Source organism: Ylistrum balloti, unplaced genomic scaffold (assembly GCF_031769215.1).
Source record: "Ylistrum balloti isolate Yb309-2 unplaced genomic scaffold, AGI_CSIRO_Ybal_v1 Utg370668, whole genome shotgun sequence".
NCBI classification, from domain to species: domain Eukaryota; kingdom Metazoa; phylum Mollusca; class Bivalvia; order Pectinida; family Pectinidae; genus Ylistrum; species Ylistrum balloti.
In genome coordinates, this window is record NW_026782404.1 from 323,163 (window position 1) to 346,619 (window position 23,457).

The following is a 23,457-nucleotide window of genomic DNA, read 5'->3' on the forward strand; positions in this document are numbered from 1 at the left end:
CTCCAGTGATGATAGTTTGGAACTCTAATGAGTTCATACTATCACTCCAACCATGATGGTTGGGAACTCATTTGTGTTTATAATGTTACTCATTCATTATTTTTAAAACTAGTGTGAGTCAATATATTTTCTTGTGAAGGTCACATGAAACTCGTCCGAGTCATTACAATATTCCAGTGATGACTTGTGACTTCTTGTTGAATAAATTTTATGTGTTATCTTTTGTTATTGGAAGAAACCTGTGAATTGATATCAACTCGGGTCATCCAATTCAGTGCTAAAGTCTGTTTATATTTCCCACTTGTGGACATATGGAATTTGGGTTTTTGTCAATACTCCTTCACATTCCCAATGGTGATATATGAAGTACCAGTTATGGTAATACATTCCTTTTAGACTTAAGCAATGTTTTTCAATCTCAGATAGTGATGACCACAACATTATGCAGTTTTGAAATGTTTTGTGTTTGCTGGTCATTCTGTGAAAGTGTTAAAATTCCAAGCCTGTAGCTTATCCCAGACTTGTGACACATGAAGACGGAAGTCCTTTCTAGTACAAATCCTGACAGCATATAATTAAACAATTTACTATGTCACAGAACTCCTTGACCACTTGAGTTCATGGATGTTTTGATTCTCGCGTGCAAGAAAGAGAATTCCTATCCCAGGTGTGTACCAGTCCTACCTTTTCTAAATTCATACCTGTAGGTGCCATGTCTGTAAGTAACAGAATTCCTATCTCAGGTCTGTACCAGTCCTATCTTTTCTAAATCCATACCTGTAGGTGCCATGTCTGTAAGTAACAGAATTCCTATCTCAGGTCTGTACCAGTCCTATCTTTTCTAAATCCATACCTGTAGGTGCCATGTCTGTAAGTAACAGAATTCCTATCCCAGGTCCGTAACAGTCCTACCTTTTCTAATTCCATACCTGTAGGTGCCATGTCTGTAGGTAACAGAATTCCTATCCCAGGTCCGTAACAGTCCTACCTTTTCTAATTCCATACCTGTAGGTGCCATGTCTGTAAGTAACAGAATTCCCATCCTACAAAATCCACATTTTAGTTGGGGGTATGATTCTTTTGCTATCTCAGTCCAAATGAGTTACATAGAGAATTCCTATCCCATCTTAATTAGATCCATACCAGTTGGAGACAGAACTGCTATCTTTATCAAGTTCATACCATTTGGAGATAGAATTCCTGTCTCATACCCGGCCAGCACCAACTGGAGATAACATTCCTATTGCAATGAAGACAAGTTCCAGTTTGAGACAGAATTTCTATTTCATTCCAAGCCTTATTATCTAGCGACAGATGTTCCTATCCTGTTCCAAACTAGTACCAGCTAGAGACATGATTCCTATCATATTGATAAAGATCACAAAATATCATAGCCATTTTACAACTTAATGTATTATCTTTTTTTATAACAAATGTCTGCTAAAAATTTATTTATTTTTCTCTATTGGTGAGATTCACAAAATGAACATGTGCATTAAAGACCCTATTTGTTTGTATGATTTTTATGTGAATCTGCATACTACTTCTAACATATCGAGGTTGTGGTTTAACTTAATTATGTATGAAGATACCTTACCAATGTGTTTATAAGTGTGTCATGCCTTTTTAGTCTGATCCTAACAATTCCAATGCAATCCTATAAGTAATTCATATTATATATATCTGAGATTATTTATAGCTACCTTCAGATGATATTGCTGGGGAGATGGATTTTGGGTTTCCCGGTAATTTCATTTGTCTCTGTGTCTATAAATACACTGTGAGACGTTCCTTACTCATTGATGCATTTAGGTCTAATGGTACACTCTAATGTGTATATACAGTTACATTTGGTGCTATCAACAAATCATTATTTACATAATATGTTACATTTCTATTTATTTTCACGATTATAAATCAGATTAAGATTCCACAACCTGTAGTGTCATGTCCCTTTTGAATATTTGTTTTCCAAAGTCTTTGAATCAGGTTTGAAATACATGTAATATATATGTAGACAATGTTCTATTTTCAGGTTAAAAATTACTTTTCATGAACTAGACATTATTGATTGTAAAATCTGATGTTAATTTATGAGAAATCATAAGATAAATTACCGTAGTATTCACATAGTGCTTATTTGTCAGGTTGACTTACATAATGAAGACGAGTTTATGACAAAGCAGACCCTAAAAAAACCATGGTATAATTTCTTTTAATAGATTGTACATAAAATTGTATAGAGAGTCAGGAAATGATGGTTCCGGGAACAGAAAAACAATGCCTGGTTAAAAAAGGAAGATTAATGCTTTAATTGGTTTTTGTCTTAAGTCCTTTGAGAGGTGGACACAAGATTGACAGAATATTAAACTTGTCAGATAGGGACACAAGATCCAAGCTGTGGATAGATGTAGATTTAAGTTCCCTGATAGTATCGTCAGATTGATACTGCTCAGTCCTTTTACATTTATCTATTTTATGGAAAAAATCACTAGTTCATATTTATTGCATTTTTTAGACCAGCTTTGTGATAAGCCTGCACTTACTGATCTATACGTGTATACAGGCATTCTGTCTCTCTGATTTTCACCGTAAGTTGTTATCACATAATTTCTATTCTATCGATATAATTTATTGGTAAACTAGAATGGTAGTTTGGATTAATTCTAATACCAATTTCTTTAAATTGTTTTACAATTATGTTGGAAATTAAAGTAAGCATAAGACTACACACTTTAACATACCTATAAAAACTGTTGAAGCTAACGATAAACCATCCAATTGGTTATTGAATACAATTGAAAACAACAAAACAACACTTTGTTATTGAAGACATTTGACTACAGCAAAATGGTACTTTATTGAATACAGTTGACCACAAAAAAATAACACTTTGTTGTTGAATACAGTTGACCACAACAAAACAACACTTTGTTATTGAAGACATTTGACTACAGCAAAATGGTACTTTATTGAATACAGTTGACCACTTTGTTGTTGAATACAGTTGACCACAACAAAACAACACTTTGTTAAAAACAGTTGACCACAAAAAAACAACACTTTGTTGTTGAATACAGTTGACCACAACAAAACAACACTTTGTTTTGTAATACATTTGACTACAGCATAATGGTACTTTATTGAATACAGTTGACCACAACAAAACAACACTTTGTTGTTGAATACAGTTGACCACAACAAAACAACACTTTGTTTTGTAATACATTTGACTACAGCATAATGGTACTTTATTGAATACAGTTGACCACAACAAAACAACACTTTGTTGTTGAATACAGTTGACCACAACAAAACAACACTTTGTTATTGAAGACATTTGACTACAGCAAAATGGTACTTTGTTGAATACAGTTGACCACAGCAAAAAATTACTGTTTTTGAATATCGTTTACCACAACACTTCGTTATTGAATACGTTATACATTTAACCACATTAAAATGGTATTTTGTTATTGAATACATTGGATTGCAGTAAAACAGCACTTTGCTATCAATACAGTTGAACACTGTAATACAGCACTTATTGATTTGTCAGCACTTCCAAGTTGTTAGGCCTTTATATTTACTGTACGGATGTTATATGTGCCTTCAACAAGTCACGTAATTATAATTCATATCAACAAGGTGTTATTATTTTCAAAAATACGTCAAATTCTGAGTAAATCTTATGTTGCTCATTTGATAGAATTTGAAATATAATTGAGCATATATGGCTACAAGTAAAACAATGGAGAATATGTTATCATATATTCTTAAACAAAACCAGTAAATATAGAGACTGCTTAATTCCTTGTGTCATGTATGTCTTGTTTCAATTAATATTAAACTATTTTTCTTTAGTTTCCCTATTGTTGTTACATAATAAATATATGTATTTATCGGAGACTTTGTCACTATTTTTAATGCTTTATCAAGACCTTATATTTCATTAACATACAGGCCTTACAGGTGTATAAAATAGGACTATTATCTAACTACTTTGATTTTATACACAGATTATGTCCAGATACTGCAGACATGGATTATTTATTATAGTACAAGTGTAGAAATGAATGCTTCTAGAATTACAGACAAAGAACCGGAATGCAATTAATAACCCAGGAATGTCCCTAGAAACTCCTCACAGAATGTGTTCATACCTATCCTAGATAGACTTACAGAAAGCAAGCCTTCAACCAACCATATTAAGTATCATTGCTGTGAGAGTTTATCTGAAAACAAAAAGAAACTGATTTGTGTTGGGATGAAGAAAAATCATTGATGCCTACCTCACTGCTATTATAAGATTTCTTCAAACTTGTAATGAAGGGTATGTCAGCTTTAAACTCTAAAGAGTTTTTTTACATTGTTAAAGCCCTCTTCAAAGAAACATATAGGAACTTTTGATTTTCCACCATGTACACTACCATACAAATGGAAGGGATCTCTCTCTCTCTCGCGGCTAACTTTTATCTAAGAACTTATCAAAACAGGTCACAAATACCTTACCAAAACCTTCATTTTCACTTTTTTGAGACAAGGAATTTATTGACCATGCCTATCGTATATACCCACCAGGATTGACAATCAAGGACACCAAATACTTTTTAGTTTTTACATCAGCCGCTTACCTCGACCGTTTTCTATAACGAACCCAACAGGGACCAATTTCCAACAAACAGTATGATGAGCTTGAACATTTCGATTTTTCTGTCCTGATTCCACCGTCTCCAATCGCCACATCATGGTCTCCAAAAACATGGGGTGTACAAATCGAAGCGTGTAAAAAGGGGCCAGTTAAGAAACGGACTTCATATCATTCCAAATAATATCATTTTGTACTTTTCTTATAGCACACGGATCGCAGCGATATCTCTTAAGCCCATAATTGAGATCGAATTATGTACGGTTAATTCAGAATTCTCGACAAAGATGGGCCAATCAGAACTAAGTTTCATATATCACTATTACTCCTAAGTGAGTTAAAAGCTTATAATTTCTTAAATCAAATGATCTCTTGGATATCAGCATTTTTAATTGATCGACAGCAAAGAGTATCTGTCAATGGTGCGGATTCAGATTGGGCTGAAGTTACATCGGGAATCCTCAAGGCTCCGTGCTAGAGCCATTGATGTTTGTAATATTTGTAAATGATCTACCAGGAACGGTCCAGTCAGATATGTACCTATTCGCAGACGACACAAAAATATATAAAATAATTAAGCATTAACAGGATAGTATGGAGCTTCAAAAGGACCTTGACACGGTGTGAGTGGAGTAAAACGTGGCTACTTAAGATGCATCCAGATAAGCATAAACATATACGAATAGGCAAGGAAAGAGGTAGAGGTCCAAATGATATAGACCCAACTCACCATCTTCATGTTAAACATCTGCAGAGATCAAAATAAGAAAAGGATGTAGGAGTTATTATAGATGCTGATCTATCATTTGATAAACACATCTCAGAAAAGTAAAAAAAGCTAACTCCATGTTTGCACTTCTCCTGGGGACTTTCAGTTCTTTGACATCAAGTCATTTATTCCGCTATATAAATGCTTAGTGAGGTCACAGCTGGACTATACCAGTTCAGTTTGGGCCACATATCTTCATTAACACATTGAGAAGATTGAGGGAGTCAAGAGAAGAGCAACCAAGTGTCTTCCAGGAATGAAGGACCTGGCCCCACTTGTATAAAACATCTCAACTTGAGATTTCCTCAAGCCCAGATTTTCCTCAGCTAATATCTCCTTGAAAATATCTTGTATGAAAATTCCTCAAGGAATTTCAGGACATCCTAGCCGATGCCTTCCTCCTGTTCCTTGAGAAAATTTTATACAAGCCGTTTTTGAGGAGATATCAGCTGAGGAAAATCTCGACTTGAGGAAATCTCAAGTTGAGATGTTTTATACAAGTGGGGCCAGGTCTACAGTCAGAGGTTGAAGAAACTAAAGCTTCCAACATTGGCATTCAGGAGAATAAGGGGAGATATGATAAAACTGTATAAAATAACAAGTCCAATTTATGATAATGAATGTTTTATTGATATTACATTATGGAGAGATGCCTCAGATCGCTATAGTCACAGAGGTCATTCAAAAAATATTTCCTAAACGATCCACAACTATGGTAGAAAAAAACACATTTTTCAAACAGAACAGCAAAAATTTGGAATGAACTACCAGAAAATGTTGTATCTGCTGGGAATGTTAATTTATTTAAAAACAGACTAGATGATCACTGGAAAAACCAAGAACTTTTCTTTAATTCTGAAGCATCAATCCAGAATTAGATATCAAATCCAGTACTGGATATATGTATTTTATTATGTATTCATACTGTATTGTAATGAGTCTGGTATAGAGGACTATGACAAGTCCTGAACCAGAAATAAACTTATCTTTTAAAACACGCTTTCCTCTCATTTCTAAGAAATACACTAGGTTCCTTCCTAAACATAATTTGATGAAAATCATAGTTTTATTGAACTTCAAATACAATGTTTGGTTAGGAAGGCAGATGACAATATCCAAGTTTATTTACACTTATGATCTGTCCGAGTTCTACAAATTGCATTAGTATATATAAACTTGGATAAGGTCGTCCTCCGTCCTATACGGAAATTTATTTGCTAAACGGAGTTATTTTCAATATAAATATAGCTTAAATTGGCAATATTGACCAGAAAATGTTAAAGATCGATTGTGTTAGACACCACCTGGCTCACACATTTACAAACTCCTGCGTCCACATGAAATATTAAAGATAAATAATCATTGTTATGAAATCCAACAGCCAAAGAAATCAAAATTCATATTCAGGTAGGTTCTATATGCAAAAGTCGTCACATCCAACATTGGATTGATGCATGTTATAAACATTGGCGCTTTAACAGGTCCTTAACGTCGATGTATGTAATAAACAGTCACAAAAAATTGTTTTCGTAAACGTATGCTATCTTAGTCAACACATAAGAAATATCTTTATTTAGACGTGAAAAGCTATCCTATAATGCACTATATTTCGATTTTGCGGACGGTTAAAGAGTTCTATAAGGTGAACTCTGTCACTAATCAACAAATTATACCCTATCAGTACAACAGTTCCATACACACCTTGGATATAGGGTCCACAATTAGAGTTTACCTTGTTAAAAGTGAGTATGACAAACTAAGTGATAGATACTGTATGTAGCCAACTGATTTAACTGTTCTTTATACTAGGAATCGTCAGTGAATCATGGGGTTTGCAGTAGAGAATAGGGAAGGGTGACTTATAGAAATCGACATTGTGTGGTAGGTTGTAACCGTACTGACGAGATTTCAATCAAATAACAGGCGTTACATACAGACATCACTAAATACTGTAATCACATAAATTTCAACACTACTTCCATCGACCTTTCAGAATGCATGAATCATGAAAAAGAATTAAAGTTGTAGTAGCCGTTTTTTTTACGGAGTTTAACGTCATCTCAACGAAGCTTATATACATCAATATACAATCCTTGGTCTAAATGATCACCATGATAGATATCGTTTTCTGATTTAAGTTACTGAATGTCTCATAAAGTGTCATTAATAGGAGGGCTAGAAACTGGTTGAAGTAGACTTTCATGTTGATGAATATACAATATTCCGTATGGAATCGGAATCAATTTCCCGATGTCTTGGGCTTGATACAACAGCTGAAGACAGGACACAATGTACCATCACTCCAAAGATTATTTATAGACCATTACCTGTTGGACTGCTGTAAGCTTTCTGAGCAGTTTGAATGATATAGGTTTATCACATGTAAACTGGATTTAGGGATTTTATAGAGAATAGTGTCATTACCTTATCTGGATGGCTAGTAGATACGACAGATAAGGAGGAACACCTTCATCTGGTATTTCCCATATGTATATAATACAAGCAATGATAATGACTTCCTCGGAATAGATGTAGAGAGCCGTCTAGCTCCAGTAGAAGTCCTCCACGACAGGTAAGACGTGATACGTACTACTAGTGTATATCATGTAAGCAGCATTAATAATAACATATCCTGCTTGTCGTGTTTTAATTCACTGGAATAGTGATGCAGTTTAAAACATAAACATTTAATTTAATTTTTTTTCTTGATAGTATATAATGTTGAAAATCACGAAAAGAGGGGTAGCAAATTGGGCCGTTCTGTCTCCGTTTAGTTTTTCCCCAGAAAGACTTTTTAAGATCATATTTTTTATAGTTTGCTATTCAAAACATATTTTTTGTGGGGACTCTAATAAATTTTGGAAGTCAAAGAAAAATAAAACAAAAAAAGCATAATAAAACTAAGCTTATTACCGAGTGGATGAAATTGGTCCATAGTGGCACCACTGCCTTTTCGGATTACTGCGTTTCCCATTGTAGTTTTCTGTTCGACTTTTTATGACTTTCATTGGTCACCTCTTACGTTTAAAAATCGTCCTAGGCATCACTGACGAGTCCAAGAAGAGCGAAACAGCTGTATGGCATGTTTTGTACTCCTAACACTGGTTAATTGAAGACGATTAACAAAGTGGGTACTGTCTATAGTTGGCATTACGATAAAGGTTGACTTTATCGACGGCTCAAATTCTTGATGTTTTGTGATAAAAGGATTTATTGCTACTGAAACGAACAGTAATAATAATTTTATAACTTGTTTTCAAGTAATTCGTTTTAACGACGTTATTTCATCTTTGAAAATAACAGCCTTTACAATAATCGCAGTAAGAAATATTAGTAAGTTTCGATGGTCGTAATAATCACATTTGGATTTATTCTTCTTGTGCGATCTGAGGTTGGATATATTTGGTGCGTGTTAGTATGTCTGTTGTTTTTTGGGACCGTGGGACCTTGAGCTGCCCAAGATTTACATGTTGATTGTCAATGAAGTTGTAGATGCTTACCCTCCCAGAACACCTGGTCTTATTATCTTTATATTTTTCAGAGTAAATCTCTCTTATTCATGTTTTCCTTAGTTTCAACGGTTATGAGTTTGAATTCGGATTCTGTTGGCATATCACTGTTTTTATTGTTGTTGTTTTACCAAAGCACACAAAAGACATGTAGTTCATTACTTACTGAAACCATCTAAAGGCTTTTTTATGGTGAAATGCCGAATGAAAGTGGTTTACTTTAAAAAGCACATTCGATAGAATGGCACATCACTAACTAGATAGATGGAAATCATAAATAATTAAAAACTTTTGTATAAAAGGACTACATCTGTACCTACCCAAGAAGATGTCGGGGCACTGGTCACATGACTATCTAGCAGGAGGATTGGGAGGTAAGATAGGAAGTAAGTATATGCTGTTCATAAGTAATTATAAATTCCATACAGTAAATATAACATAATATGCAACAGTAATTATAAATACCATACAACAGTAATTATATTCCATAATATGAAATTATATACATCACTTTAGTATTTAATTGGTATGTTATTGGACCCTCAAGATAAAACTTTACCACAGCAATTTCTAACAAGTTAATATTTCTGAAATGTGTTACGTACGAGTAATCCATGGAATAATGCATACATATACAATGTAAATGCATTTGTGATATAAAATTTTCAAACATTAATCTATACGACTTATTTATTTATTCATGAGAAAGGAGATCAGATATGCCATTCAGAACAACATTATACCCAATAGACATGAATCTTTTCCGTGTTTCTATTTAGGCGCAGCAGGTCTGTTGGTTGGCCACCCGTTTGATACCGTAAAGGTGTGTAGAGAATTTGGATTTCTTCTGATTTTCGACAATAGCTGACTGATGTGTACTAGAATGGAATGAAAGCTGTATTGTGTCGTTTAATTCATTATCTGGATCTACTATTGTTCAGTATTTCCCTGTGCGTCTTTTGTACAATCCATTCAAGTACCTAATTCTGTATTACCTTGAGTCTTGCTACCCACCAGTTCAACACAAAAGGTTCTGCACTTTCCGATGAAAAGCATACAAGACGAATAAGTAAACAAGTAGTTAAAGCAGTAAACCTGTAGGACAGGCTCATACTTCTTCGTATTTAGGCCTCTAATATAGCTAATACTTTGGAACATGGAATACGTTAATGGCACAATATCAACATCTTACATTTAACGTTGTTCAAACAACAAGTTACAGGTTTATAGCTTGTAGTCTATTGGACATATTGAATATGTCGACGTAACACGAAAGAATTAAAGTAAGGCAGCACAGTTACTTGAACACCATCTTTACAATAACATACATTATGCATAAGTGGTAGTGATCAAAGTTTCACACTTCTACTGTCCCATAGATAAATCTAAGTGTATACAGTTGAGAATGACGAAATTGTGTAATAAGTGGAAGAATATAAGATTATGACGTTACCATTTGCAAAATTACAAAACATGAAAGTTGTGAACACATAAAGAATATGTTGAAGGTAGTTATGTCATTTGTTGGTGTTTATTGTTTGAATAAAAATCTGTTAACCGGTACTCCTACCTTCATAATGAAACCTTCCTGATTGTCACCTCAGGTCCAGCTTCAGACTAGGACGACCGACCAGCGTTACCGTGGGACGATTGACGCTGTATCTGGAATTAACCAGACCGGTTGGGTTGGTGACCTAACAAAATATACTGTATTTAAGGAATAAGATTGATTGATTTCTTTGTTGTTTTTGTCAACAACACAATTAAGGTAGTTCCATTCAAAATCATTACAGAAGGACAAATTGGGAAATCAACGAGACATCAAAGATAACTCATATGAACGTCCATCAGGACATTTAAAGATGTTATAGTGTAAAGTCATTAAATTCTGTAAGGCTGTAATGATACTCTGATTTTAAATAACCAAACGGCTGAATTTACAAAGAGTAAGCTAATATGCATGTATATATTTCCTTAATGTGAAAAATGATCGTAGTGATTCTTAAATTCATCAAATTCATTTATTTATGGTGTGTGTTTTAGGTTCGAGGTTTTTTTCGAGGACTGTCATGGCCTTTGTTTACCTTCGGTATAGTTAACAGCATACTTCTTCGTGTCTATGGAAACACCATGAAGATTTTAGAAAAGAACGATCCAGAAGACCGGAAGAAGCATTATATGAATGTGTACTTCGCCGGATGTACCGGCGGAGCAGCGTTCCAAGTGGTGGCAATACCATTTGATTACATAAAAGTAGTTCTTCAATCTCAAATTCAGCGCAACAATGGAGGTATACAACATTGTTTGAAATTATGGACATTTTATTTCAGTCCGAGTTTTCATTATTTTCGTTACCGTACCTTTATTTCTTTTCTCTTGAAATGTAACGTTATTGTCGAATTCTCTGTTTTAGGCTCAGTGGAGATTCAAAATCGGGTGCGGTATTTTCGTGGACCTGTAGAGTGCACGGTCCACACCTACCGTACACTAGGTCTGTCAGGTCTGTATAAGGGTGGAACTGTGATGGCAGTAAGAGACATTCCGACTTGTGGCCTGTATATGCTCACATATTCCTACATCGGCGACCTTCTCAGGCGAAAACGGTGGACAGATAGTCGAGGTGTCATAGCTGAACTCATTTCCGGAGGATGTGCCGGCAGTTTGGCTTGGTTTGCGACCATGCCATTTGATGTTATTAAGAGTCGGTACCAGGCAGACTTTGATGGTGTTTATAAGCGACCTTTAGATTGTGCCATAGCTAGTTATAAAGAAGAGGGTTTCCGAGTGTTTTATAGAGGAACTGTTGTTACTTGTTTACGCGCTTTCCCGTCATGCGCAGTAGCAATGCTGGTTTATTCATATGTTTTAGATGTATTAAAGAAAACATGAACTCTCACTTGTTATTGTTCTTGGTTAACAAACGATCATCTTTCCTGCCTGGACCAGTAACAACCCGTAAAAGATCACTTAATTAATGTTGGTTTTACAACGTATCCAATCTGACTTGGATAAATATTATTCTGAACAACCCACAGAGGCAAAGAAAGTAATGGAGGATAGAAATACAATACAGCAGAATCAGGGAAGAAAATTCAAGAAAAAAAAGTGAAATGATGAGAAACCGAAGAAGCTACATGAAAATTTGAATACGAAATTAGACGCCATGGCATATGACACAGTCTCAAACAAAAGCCAACACAGAAGGAAATGTTCATGGTAGGGTCCTGAACCATCATGTTTTATTTTATCAAAGTATTTTTTATAAAGTAATGTAGTTTCAAATTTGAATGTATACTCTCAAATTTACATGTACAAAGTATACTCTTTCTAGCGAACACATAATTAACTTACACATGGCCAGCAATCTTTGTCGATCTACAAGTAATGTTACACGTAGTTAATTAACTAATAACTAGTGCACGTGTCAACATAAGTAACGCCATATGAATGACATGTAATCAGTATAACAATACACATCTATGTATCAGTACCTTATGTTACTTATATAACACTTGTTTGTTCATGTTCTCCCCCATCTTACCTCTATCTGCCATCTCGGCCATTATTGTGTCATTTTTAAGTAATTGATTTATTTGAAAAAAATGAGTAAATATATTTCTCATCAGTACATTAGAAGTGAAGGCCCCATGGCTATAGAGCTGGTGACTTACAACATGGCCATCAGGTTGTGTCTGTAACTGGCCAATGTGCCATGTACATGTATCTAGAGATATTATTGATTGATACATTGGTACATTGTGCAATGGTTTACTATGTTATGTCACTTTATTCATTATTAACTGTATAACATGAAAACACACAGAGAGGTTGGAAGAATTAGAGGGTGGTTCTACGTTCGCTCTGACTTTTACCGAGGAAGTACAACTAAACATCTTAACTTAAGTATTGTAAAGGCATGTTTATTGTAAATATTTACCACACTGTTTACATGATTAGTGCATATATACTGAGAGTAAAAAGAAACGCAATAAGGAATTTCCAGGTCAACTATGGGAAATAGAAAAGAATTTTAGAATGTAATTATGGTATAACTGGAAGACAGTTGACCACACTGTCATCTACGAGAATTTCATTAGTGTACGTTAAGTAAACCTTTCAAATTTGACGTTGATTCAAGAGTACACCACTCAAAATGAAGTGCGTTCTGGACCCATCAATATCGTGTGTGCCCCCCGCGAGCTGCAGTAACTGCACGAACTTTTTTATGCATTAAATTGATCGGGGTATTAACCTTCCTCATTGGTATACGACTCCATTCCTCATCCAGCGCCAACGCCAACTGAGCGACGTTGCTTGGAGGATTCGGCCTACGTCTTATCCTTCTGTCCAACTCGTCCCATAAATGTTCTATTGGGGAGAGGTCAGGGCTGTATGGGGACCAGTCAAGGGTGGGGACATTGTTTGCTGCGAGATAACCACGGCAAACCCTCGCTACATGCGGCCGGGCGTTGTCCTGCTGAAACGTCAGTTGACCCTGCTGTACCAGAGAAACAATATGCGGCGTTTGGACTTGATCTCTATAGCGGACGGCCGTGAGATTTCCCTGAATAACGACCAGAGGAGTCTTGATACTATGCGCAATCCCTCCCCATACCATGACCGATCCTCCTCCAAAGCGGTCATTCTCTATAATGCAAGCATCTGCATAGCGCCCGTGGGTACGTCTTTAGACACGACGTCGGCCGTCTGCCCGGTAAAGCGAAAACCTGGACTCATCTGAGAACACAACCCCACTCCAACGTTGCATTGGGAAGCGTCTTACGGAATGTGCATTCAGCCATTGCATTCGTCTGGCACGTCGCGGCGCATTAAGCTGTGGTCCAACATATGGCCGCCGCGGTCTTAGACCGAAGACACGCAGTCGAGTACGCACTGTCTTTGGATGAATTGGAATATGATGACGCCCAATTGTGTTCCTTGCTGTTTCTGTGGCCGTCAGAAAGCGATTGCGTAGGTGCGAAAGTCACATTGCGCTATCCTGCCGACGCGTCGTCACACGAGGACGACCGCTTCGGGACGCTTTGCAACCCTTCCTGTGGCATGTAGTCTTTGGATGAGACGTCAAATGTTCGATGGATTGACTCCAAATTGATTAGCGACCTGATTTTGCCGGGTACCTTGCATATGAAGTGAAATGGAACGATCCCTGTCAATTTCGGACAGTCGTGGCATTTTTTTAAGTGAACTGTTTATGCTTAAAATATGGTAAAACAAGACGGATATGTCACAGATTCTAATACAATCCTTTATACTGGGCTCGAGATATCGTGCTTTTGTCTCATATTCTTTTGTACAAGCGGCTTGCGCAGTTTAGTTATGCATCAGTGATTTTAATACGGTACCATAGGGACACTTGTCAAGTTTCATGGTGTACGTCAAGGATTTAATTTACAATATTAACTTTCTGCTAATTGCGTTTCTTCTTCTTCTCAGTATAGTTAAATACATGCAAAGATTAAACTTTGTTCAATAATGACTGTTTGCATCAACTATTTTCAACATATTTAAAATATGACAGGATTTCATCCATACTTTCAACATATTTAACATTTAACAAGCTTTGATTACACATTACCAGACTAATGGTCTACATTTGTTATATTATCATGCCTCATGCATACCTCGGTTGTATATACTGTTCAAACAGGACCGCACTTGGTTGGTCGCGCACTTTGTTAGTCAACCAGACGCAACACTCTAAATCCTTTTCGGACGCTTACATGTAAAACCGTACAGTACTCTAACTTCTTGTTATTAAACTTCTAAATCTTGCGAATATACACCATAAGATTTACAACATAAAACAAAGATATAACTTTAAATGATATGAAAAAATATAAGGCGAATCATTTTATGGAAATTTAGATAACGTTTTTAGAAAATTATTTAGTGTCGGCCCCGAAATCGTATAGGAATTATAAAATCTAGCTGTCTGTAGAAATTCCTCCTCTGACTGATCCTACAAGTGGTTATACTGTATGTAACGATTGTGAAAATGCTGCCTTATTGAATCATTCTTTTTGTCTATACGCAATTAAGATGACTCGAACTTGCATGTTCTGCCTCTAGCTCCTAAAACTAATACATCACAAACTTCAGTGCACATAAACGTAGGTGTGTTAATGTTAAAGGTACTCAAATTAGGGAAAGCTTCGGACATAGATGTTAAAAGTCACCATATGGTACGGTATACAGCTTAAACCATCTGTAAACCTATGCAAAGTTTATTCAAGAGATCACTGTCAGAATGTATATATTAAGATTTGTGGAAACGGGCTATAGTTTGGGCAGTATTTAAACAAGATGAGAAAGAACTGCAAAGTCTTCGAATGTTATTGTTAAACACACACGTAAATATTTCAATGAAAATAATCTGTTTTATACCAAGAAATATGGATATATGCCAAGTTATAACACAGCCAGTAGAAGATTTGAGTGTGACGTTTCGATGACTACACGGTCACCTTCATCTTATAACGCAACCAGTAGAAGATTTGAGTGTGACGTTTCGATGACTACACGGTCACCTTGTAGTTTTTAAAACACAACCAGTCGCAGATGTGAGTGTGACGTTTCCATGACTCAACGGTCACCTTCATCTCAGAACACAACCAGTAGAAGATTTGAGCGTGACATATCCATGACAGCACGGTCACCTTCGTCTTAGAACACAACCAGTAAAAGATTTGAGTGTGACGTTTCCATGACTACACGTTCACCTTCATCTCTGAACGCAACCAGTAGAAGATTCGAGTGTGACGTTCCCATGACTACACGGTCACCTTCATCTCAGAACGCATCCAGTAGAAGATTCGAGTGTGATGTTCCCATGACTACACGGTCACCTTCATATCAGAACTCATCCAGTAGAAGATTCGAGTGTGACGTTCCCATGACTACACGGTCACCTTCATATCAGAACGCATCCAGTAGAAGATTCGAGTGTGACGTTCCCATGACTACACGGTCACCTTCATATCAGAACGCATCCAGTAGAAGATTTGAGTGTGACGTTTCCATGACTACACAGTCACTTTCATCTCAGAACGCATCCAGTAGAAAATTTGAGTGTGACGTTTCGATTACTACAGGTCAGCTTCATCAGACAAATGACCAGTGTATGGCGTATTAGTACTGACGTAAGTAGTATACGAGGTGGCAAGGAATTTAAATTTCCAATCATTTTTTTAATGTAAGCGGGTTGCAACCGGCTCGTTGGTCTAGTGGTATGATTCTCGCTTCGGGTGCGAGAGGTCCCGGGTTCGACTCCCGGACGAGCCCAATTTTCGTTCCTACTTTTTGTCGCTTCGTTTCTAAAATTCATATCCGATGTAAGATTAAAGATGATGATATGGCTGTAACATAATTGTTTGCAAGTTGGTCATTCTGCAATTTTCAATGTGTTAATAAAATGAATTAATTAATCCAAACTTTATTAAAGCGAAACGCAGTGATAAAATTTTTTGTCCATCACCAAATAAAGTAACATAGTCCTACATCATTAGTGACTACGTTGTAATAGCAATTCAACAATGAGAAATCGTAACCAAACCTCTCTTTTGTCTAAACACAGATATCAGATATGTTGGAATATGAGCCATACGACGGACAATACTTCAGCTCGAAAAACACTGTATGTTGATTTGATACCAACAAAATATTCTTTCTGGGTCATACAAGATACCAAATACAGAGGATACCGAGGTGCTCATTCAATTACTTTCGAACTTTTTCGACATTGACCACTCATTGTCTTTACAAGATATGACGCCATTTGATAGAACGCGGGTGACGCCTGGTATTTTTTTCGTCGGCCAGTAAGTAGAGTACCCGTTTTATAGGTGTTCACGAGACTAGCTATAAACCATCCCTAACTTCTAAATACCCGTGAGGTTGCGTAGGTCGTTATCCGAGAGGGAAACTAATAACATCACCTTAATTCCTTCTTCCATCCCTTTTTTGTGTGTATGTTTTCTTCACCTTTCTCGTTCCTGCAAGCAGAGGATTTTTTTTTTCGATTACCTGCACATTTTGATTAAAAAAAAATAAATCAGCAGTGTACATTACATTATAATGTAGTGTACATGTAATGTTGATCTTTATCTCTATCAGATTGATACTGACAGACAGCACTGTCCGCATGAATTTATCGTCCATAATGGAGAATAGAAAGAAAAAAATTATTCATCGGGCTCGTCCGGGATTCGAACCCGGGACCTCTCGCACCCAAAGCGAGAATCATACCCCTAGACCAACGAGCCGTTATACATCCATTGAATAGTTACAAATTAATATTCGACATCATATTGTAAACTCGGCACAAGATACACTGTGTGCTCTTTCATTATACTGAACAGAGTACTTGATTATTAAACAGGTAATTCATTGGATAATCGCCGTGGAGACCTAACACGCTGGAGCAGCATTAAATATCAATGTTCGTTTTAAATACCAATTGTACCAATTGAAAAAAAAATCTGCAAATCAGTTATATGAATGGGAAACTTAAGTTCTCTCATGGTCTTGTCAATCTACAGTAATAGATAATAAAACCGTTTACATGACAATGATAGCATCTGAACGAGAAACATTTAGCAGTACCACTGGTCCCTTTCCTATAGTTACGATATGGATTGGACCTGTATATCAGAACACTTTTATCTACGTAATTAAATGCACAGATATTATCTATCCTACAACGTAAAATATATGTTGTGATTTCGTCATCCGAGAGTGTTCTCCGATAAAGTAGGTAAATAGAAAAACGACTACAGTACACGTATACACCACGGAATCATTCGTGTTCACGAACATAGCTTCTTATCTTATTGATAAATGTTTACAGATAACACCTCTCCGGTACATCAAATTTTCTTTTCTTTCCGGTGTTGTTAATAGGTTACAAAATGGGTCTTAAATTAAACCAACCATTTTGCTTGCACAAAAAAATTATCGAACAGAAATAAAGATAGAAGATTTTATTGATAAAAAAAACATAACAAAAAAGCACAAAATTAATTCGGGCTCGTCCGGGAACGTTCTAGTGACCTCTAGCACCCAAAGCGAGAATCATACCCCTAGACCAACGAGCCGCTCTTAAATACCAGTTGCCTGTCACGATATTTTAAATTTAAATATGACAACATATAATCAGGAATTTGGAGACAATGTAGTTGTGGCTGACTAATACTTTAATATAACATAGGTAAGTCAATGGTTAATTGTCTTATTTTTAGTCAAGTCTTACCTAACAATAAACTTTAACAAGCATACTGGATTATAACAGATCACACCTGTAGAAAACTTCAAACTAAGAAGTAATATGAAAAGGCGTAAAAAGTACTTTAATTACTTTACCGACTTACATATATACACATCACAATTTACATAACAATGATACAATCGGAATCAGCTGTATTTATCAATAACAAAACCACTTCCTTAAATATCAATGTAATAAACTTGTCGAGGGATTGTTTGAAAACGATACTACCATTCTGCCTGTTCACAAAACACTAGATTTACTCGATAACAAGGAAACATTACATTCACACATTAGATAAACAGGATTCGGTATTTTCAGGTTACTGTGCAGAGCTATCAATCACAGATCGGGGTTTTCTTCTAGTTTAAATACATAATGTATATGCCACGTGTATCACTGCGAGATGAACACACAACCAGACAGTGGTATTACAGGGATATTTTATCTATCAGGAGCCACGTCATCAATACTCAGACATAACACGTGACTATCTACCTTATCAATAGCTCAGGCAGTAGGTAAATTGTCTTACCTCTACGTACAAGTTGAGAAACCTCCCTTGCAAAGAAAATAGTTTGAACATGGCTCGTTGGTCTAGGGGTATGATTCTCGCTTAGGGTGCGAGAGGTCCCGGGTTCGAATCCCGGACGAGCCCCACTTTTTCTTTTCCGACATAAAATTTTCCACAACCTGTTAGAAGAAATTTCATGATACAAAGGTACTTCAGAAAAGTCTTCGGTCTGTACAGCAATGCATTCAACTCAAAGTCTGTTACTCGCTTAAAGAATCCGTTTTGGTTTGGTAGCAACAGACATGAATTGTGATGATTGCACATTTTATAAAAGGATTAGAAGAACTTTTACGGGTAAAATAGGCATGCTTGAAACAAAGACTTGGTTTGCAAAAGATTTGGTAAAGTTCTGAGCATGTCGAAAGTGATGCTCATCCGGGACTCGAACCGGCACTTGGGACGGGGTGTATGTAAACGGTGATCGGGATTCAAACCCGGAATTGGACGGGGTATGTGGAAACGGTGATTGGGATTCAAACCCGGAACTTGGGACGGGTATGTGTAAACGGTGATCGGGATTCAAACGCGGAACTTGGGACGGGGTATGTTTAAACGGTAACCGGGTTTCGAACCCGGAACTTGGATGGGATATGTTTAATCGGTGATCAATATCTAAGAAGTTTTTGTTTATCAAATATGTAACTTGGGTGGGTCCCGGGTCATTTCCTATTCAAGGATAACCAACGCTGCTACTGGCATGTTCAGATGTCTTTATCATATCCATTACAGAACAAACTGATTTATGAACCAGGCTATGAGCAACATATAAATCAAGTGATTTCATCATCCTAGAGTGTTCTCTGACGTGTATGGCTAGTTGGTCTATGGATATGATTCTCGCTTAGGGTTCGAATTCTGGACGAGTCCGACTTTTTCTTCTCTCTGTTATTTTCCAATCATATCTACACACAAGAACTTTTTCAAACTTACATGTACCTGTTTAAAGATTTATCCTACAGATAAAACATTTTCCTAAAATATCTTGGTATAATTTTCACTTATAGATATAGATTCCGTAAAGATATGATTAACCAAACTTGAAAACTTGCCATTATAATTGTTTAAGCGGGTGGTTGGTCTAGTTGTGCGATTCCAGCAAGAGGACACTGGTGCAACTCCGGGATAAGACCAATTTGGTGTTATTTCCAATAGGTTTAGTTAGTAAGGATACTTAATACACGACATACAGGACATACAAGGTTCTCTATGTGGAGAAGCTGTCCATAGATTTGCATTCTACATTACTTAAATCGATTACTCTTAAACGCTTTTAGACATGAACGACTGGGGAGATTTTGACCACATTTGGTTAAAAGCATCTTGGGGGAAAACGGGCTGATTTTTGTATATAAGGTGGGTCTAACCCCCTGAGGCCTTGAGACGCAGCCGCATAGGGGAAATAGAGCAAATTATTCAGTAAAATCCTTTCTGCAGGGATGTTAGGATTGTCTCCCTTGGGACAAAAAGGACAGGGCTCAATAAGGGAATATGACATTCTTTCAAATTTTCCTTCTGTACGAATGTCAGTACGATGTTCCAGTAGGCATCTGCCATGTCAATTTATGTAAGTAATGTCACGTTCTCAATGAGAACAAGGTATACAACAACGCAACCAAAAGGCAAACTAACGAGCATCTCAATGAGATCAGTATGACGACCGTAAATCTTCCATCAAATTCCAAATCTTAAAACCCTGTTTTATATGTATGCCTGTGTGACATTGGGAACAGGTCTATGAATATTGAATCAAATACGGTATGTAAACACCATGTGTTGGGAATTCAATCCCGAAACGAAAATTCGCAATAGGGAAATGGAATTCATCAGGTTTATTACACAGCTTTGTGAAAGCTGTCCTTGATGGTTTCGTTGTAGGAAAAAACAAATCACCCCTCCCGATCATAATATACCGGCAATGAGCGAATCAGTCCTAGAACAACACAACACTGAAGCAGAATCTTGGCCAGGGGACAGAACTCAAACCCTCTTTAACAGGAGCGAACGCTCTTTTAAATGCCAACAAGAGTTGGTAGTGTCATAATGAAATGATATGATAATGAAATGGGGTTAACAGGTACAATGCCTACGCTCTACTTGCAGGGTCGTCATTGAGATAATGATCACGACGTGTAGCTCCACATATATCTTGTTAGAGATTAAACAGTTTACCACCATGTCTATCCAGGGAATTTCGTATATCTGACCTTGGCACTAAAATAGCGGATATGATTTGCTGCCAATCGAATTAACTGTAAGTGATCTCTAAACAATACCAGTCGTGAGCTTGCCGCTTCCTGAAGAATCATCTGGATTTTTTCTGGTAGTTCCTTCGGTGAACTCCTGAAGTCTGTGACCGATCATTATAAACAGCGCGTGTATTAGTACCAGAATCTACATACGTCTGATAATCAACCATGATAAGGTTCAAATGTTACATGTGTAAATTCTCTCCTTGATCATATCAATATTGTATGTATTGTTTGAAGATTGAAGATAACATAGAAACATCAGTATCGATGTAGCAACTCAAGACCAATTATTCCCGATAAAACATTTCCATTTTGTTTTGTTTCAATCTATGCTTTCGAAAGAGCGGCTCGTTGGTCTAGGTATTTGATTTTCGCTTTGGGTGAGAGAGATCCCGGGTTCGAATCCCGGACGAGCCCGTAAATCTTTTTGCTATGATATTCTTGATAATCAACATGAAAATCGAGACAAAATCTACAAGACAATTAATCCCCAAGAATATTTTGAGGGGAGGGGGGATCTGTGAAAATATCGATATATTTTCCAGTATTCATTCATTATCTGACTCTACTGTATCTCATTCTTAATTTGTATTGAAAGGTGGTTTTCACGAGTATGAATTTAGGTACACTCTACAGAAAAACAGTGAAAACAATCACAAAAAAATTCTCAATGTTTAAAACACATTATTTGACAGAATATTTTATAAGGAGAATTGTATCATAAACGTATCTTAACCTATAATCACTACGACGTATGTATTTATCTTGTGTGTTATGTTTACGATCACTATAGGTGTAAGTATTAATCTATTTTATCTAATTTTTCGCCTACTGTCACGAAAATGTTCAAGGACGGTGAAATCACAGGAAGCATATATCATACCGTAGATCAAAATAAGACATAGAAACATTTGTCCTATTTTAAAGAGAAGGGGATGCTTTCCTTAATCCAATCTTTAATTAAGTTAAGATTATGTTTTTTTTTTCTTTCCTTTTTTATGGAAAAGAGGCATTTGTGAAACCGAGCTTTTGTGTTTAACAGTATAATGTAAATCTAGACTCAGTACGCCAAGAAAAAACCTTGTCGTGACCGTAAGATTGATTAAAAACTTTGTTGTTTTCTTTTACAACCAGTGAGAAGGCAAATTAAAACTCCAGAGCAATATAAATATGCAAACATACGTCGCTGCAGTATTGAAGAATGTACAAAAGTCACGCAAGTGAATAGCGTTTTTTTTATATACAATTTGAGATAAAACACGGTAGAGCCAAACAATGAATTAAACTGCATCTGACAGCTGTTCCGTCTTTGTATGACACTGTAGAAACAGACGTACCATTTGGCAAATAGAAAACCTACCCACGCGTTAAATACTATACACACTATTGCAGACGTTGTGAAATTGTAATTGCTTTCGTGTTGCCGATTTTCTCTAGACAAGACCTTAGACACTTGTAAATATTCTAGTTTTCAATGTTTTCTCATATCGTTCTTCCTCCCGGACGCAAACATAAAATATTTTCAAATTATCGATTACTTTAATGTATCTCACTCCAACGTTTGTTTTCTACCCCTATTATTTGACTGCGTCCCTACCGAATCTTAGAACATGTCATACGGTCATGATCCATGTGTTATGAAACTGTCCTTGCACATATGTATTCATATCTTTACATACACGCAGGATATATCAACCTATTATAAAGGTAACCCCATTAACAAGTGTTTATGAGAACATCCTATCCTTGTTCCAACAATAATAGTGGACACAGCATTATGATCAGTGTCTACAGCCTGTACCATTTATATTATATCATACAAGTTCCCCTGAAACATTGTGATAGCCCCTGCGAGTATCGACCTTTCCTTTTCCCCTGCTGCTACAATCTCTTAGTCTGGGACCGTTCTCCAACTCCTACCTATATCTATAGCTTAAATGATTGGTTACGAAAGACAAGAACGTCAATGGTACATTATAATCGTTCCTGTTCTAATGTATCAATTGCCAAAATCCACCCCATTGAGTGCCCCATGTAGTACTCACCTTGACAAGTTTGATAAAATTGCAAAATGTTTCAAAAGTTGGGCTCGTCCGGGAGTCGAACCCGGGACCTCTCGCACCCGAAGCGAGAATCATACCACTAGACCAACGAGCCGCACTATTTCCGTAATACTGTTTTTATATGATGTAGGTGAAAAATTATATCGATGGAAAAAGCCGGTTTTGTCCTTGATTTGAACCCTGGACCTCTGATGTCTTGTGCGAGAATTTCAGAACAAACCTTATATAACTATCAGCCCTTGTTGGCGTTGAAAGATGATATTACAAAAAGAATATCTTCAGGCTCGTCCGGGATTCGAACCCGGGACCTCTCGTACCCAAAGCAAGAATTAATCCGCAGAACAACGAGTCGATATATGTCA

General features: G+C 36.5%; 1 protein-coding gene and 4 non-coding genes across 5 annotated transcripts; 3 read left to right on the forward strand and 2 right to left on the reverse strand.

The window, feature by feature from the left end:
- Positions 1 to 9,254: 9,254 nt before the first annotated feature.
- On the forward strand, positions 9,255 to 11,815 carry LOC132557395 (solute carrier family 25 member 45-like). The gene is made up of 5 exons (XM_060221893.1): positions 9,255 to 9,300; positions 9,706 to 9,749; positions 10,531 to 10,611; positions 10,970 to 11,216; positions 11,340 to 11,815. The coding sequence occupies exons 1-5, from the start codon at positions 9,255 to 9,257 to the stop codon at positions 11,813 to 11,815; spliced, it is 894 nt and encodes a 297-aa protein (XP_060077876.1).
- A 4,341-nt stretch (positions 11,816 to 16,156) lies between these two features.
- On the forward strand, positions 16,157 to 16,228 carry Trnap-cgg (transfer RNA proline (anticodon CGG)). The gene has a single exon. It is a non-coding gene; the product is annotated as a tRNA-Pro (tRNA).
- A 908-nt stretch (positions 16,229 to 17,136) lies between these two features.
- On the reverse strand, positions 17,137 to 17,208 carry Trnap-ugg (transfer RNA proline (anticodon UGG)). Its single transcript has one exon. It is a non-coding gene; the product is annotated as a tRNA-Pro (tRNA).
- Positions 17,209 to 18,795: 1,587 nt separating this feature from the next.
- On the forward strand, positions 18,796 to 18,867 carry Trnap-agg (transfer RNA proline (anticodon AGG)). Its single transcript has one exon. It is a non-coding gene; the product is annotated as a tRNA-Pro (tRNA).
- Positions 18,868 to 23,117: 4,250 nt separating this feature from the next.
- On the reverse strand, positions 23,118 to 23,189 carry Trnap-cgg (transfer RNA proline (anticodon CGG)). The gene has a single exon. It is a non-coding gene; the product is annotated as a tRNA-Pro (tRNA).
- Positions 23,190 to 23,457: the final 268 nt, after the last annotated feature.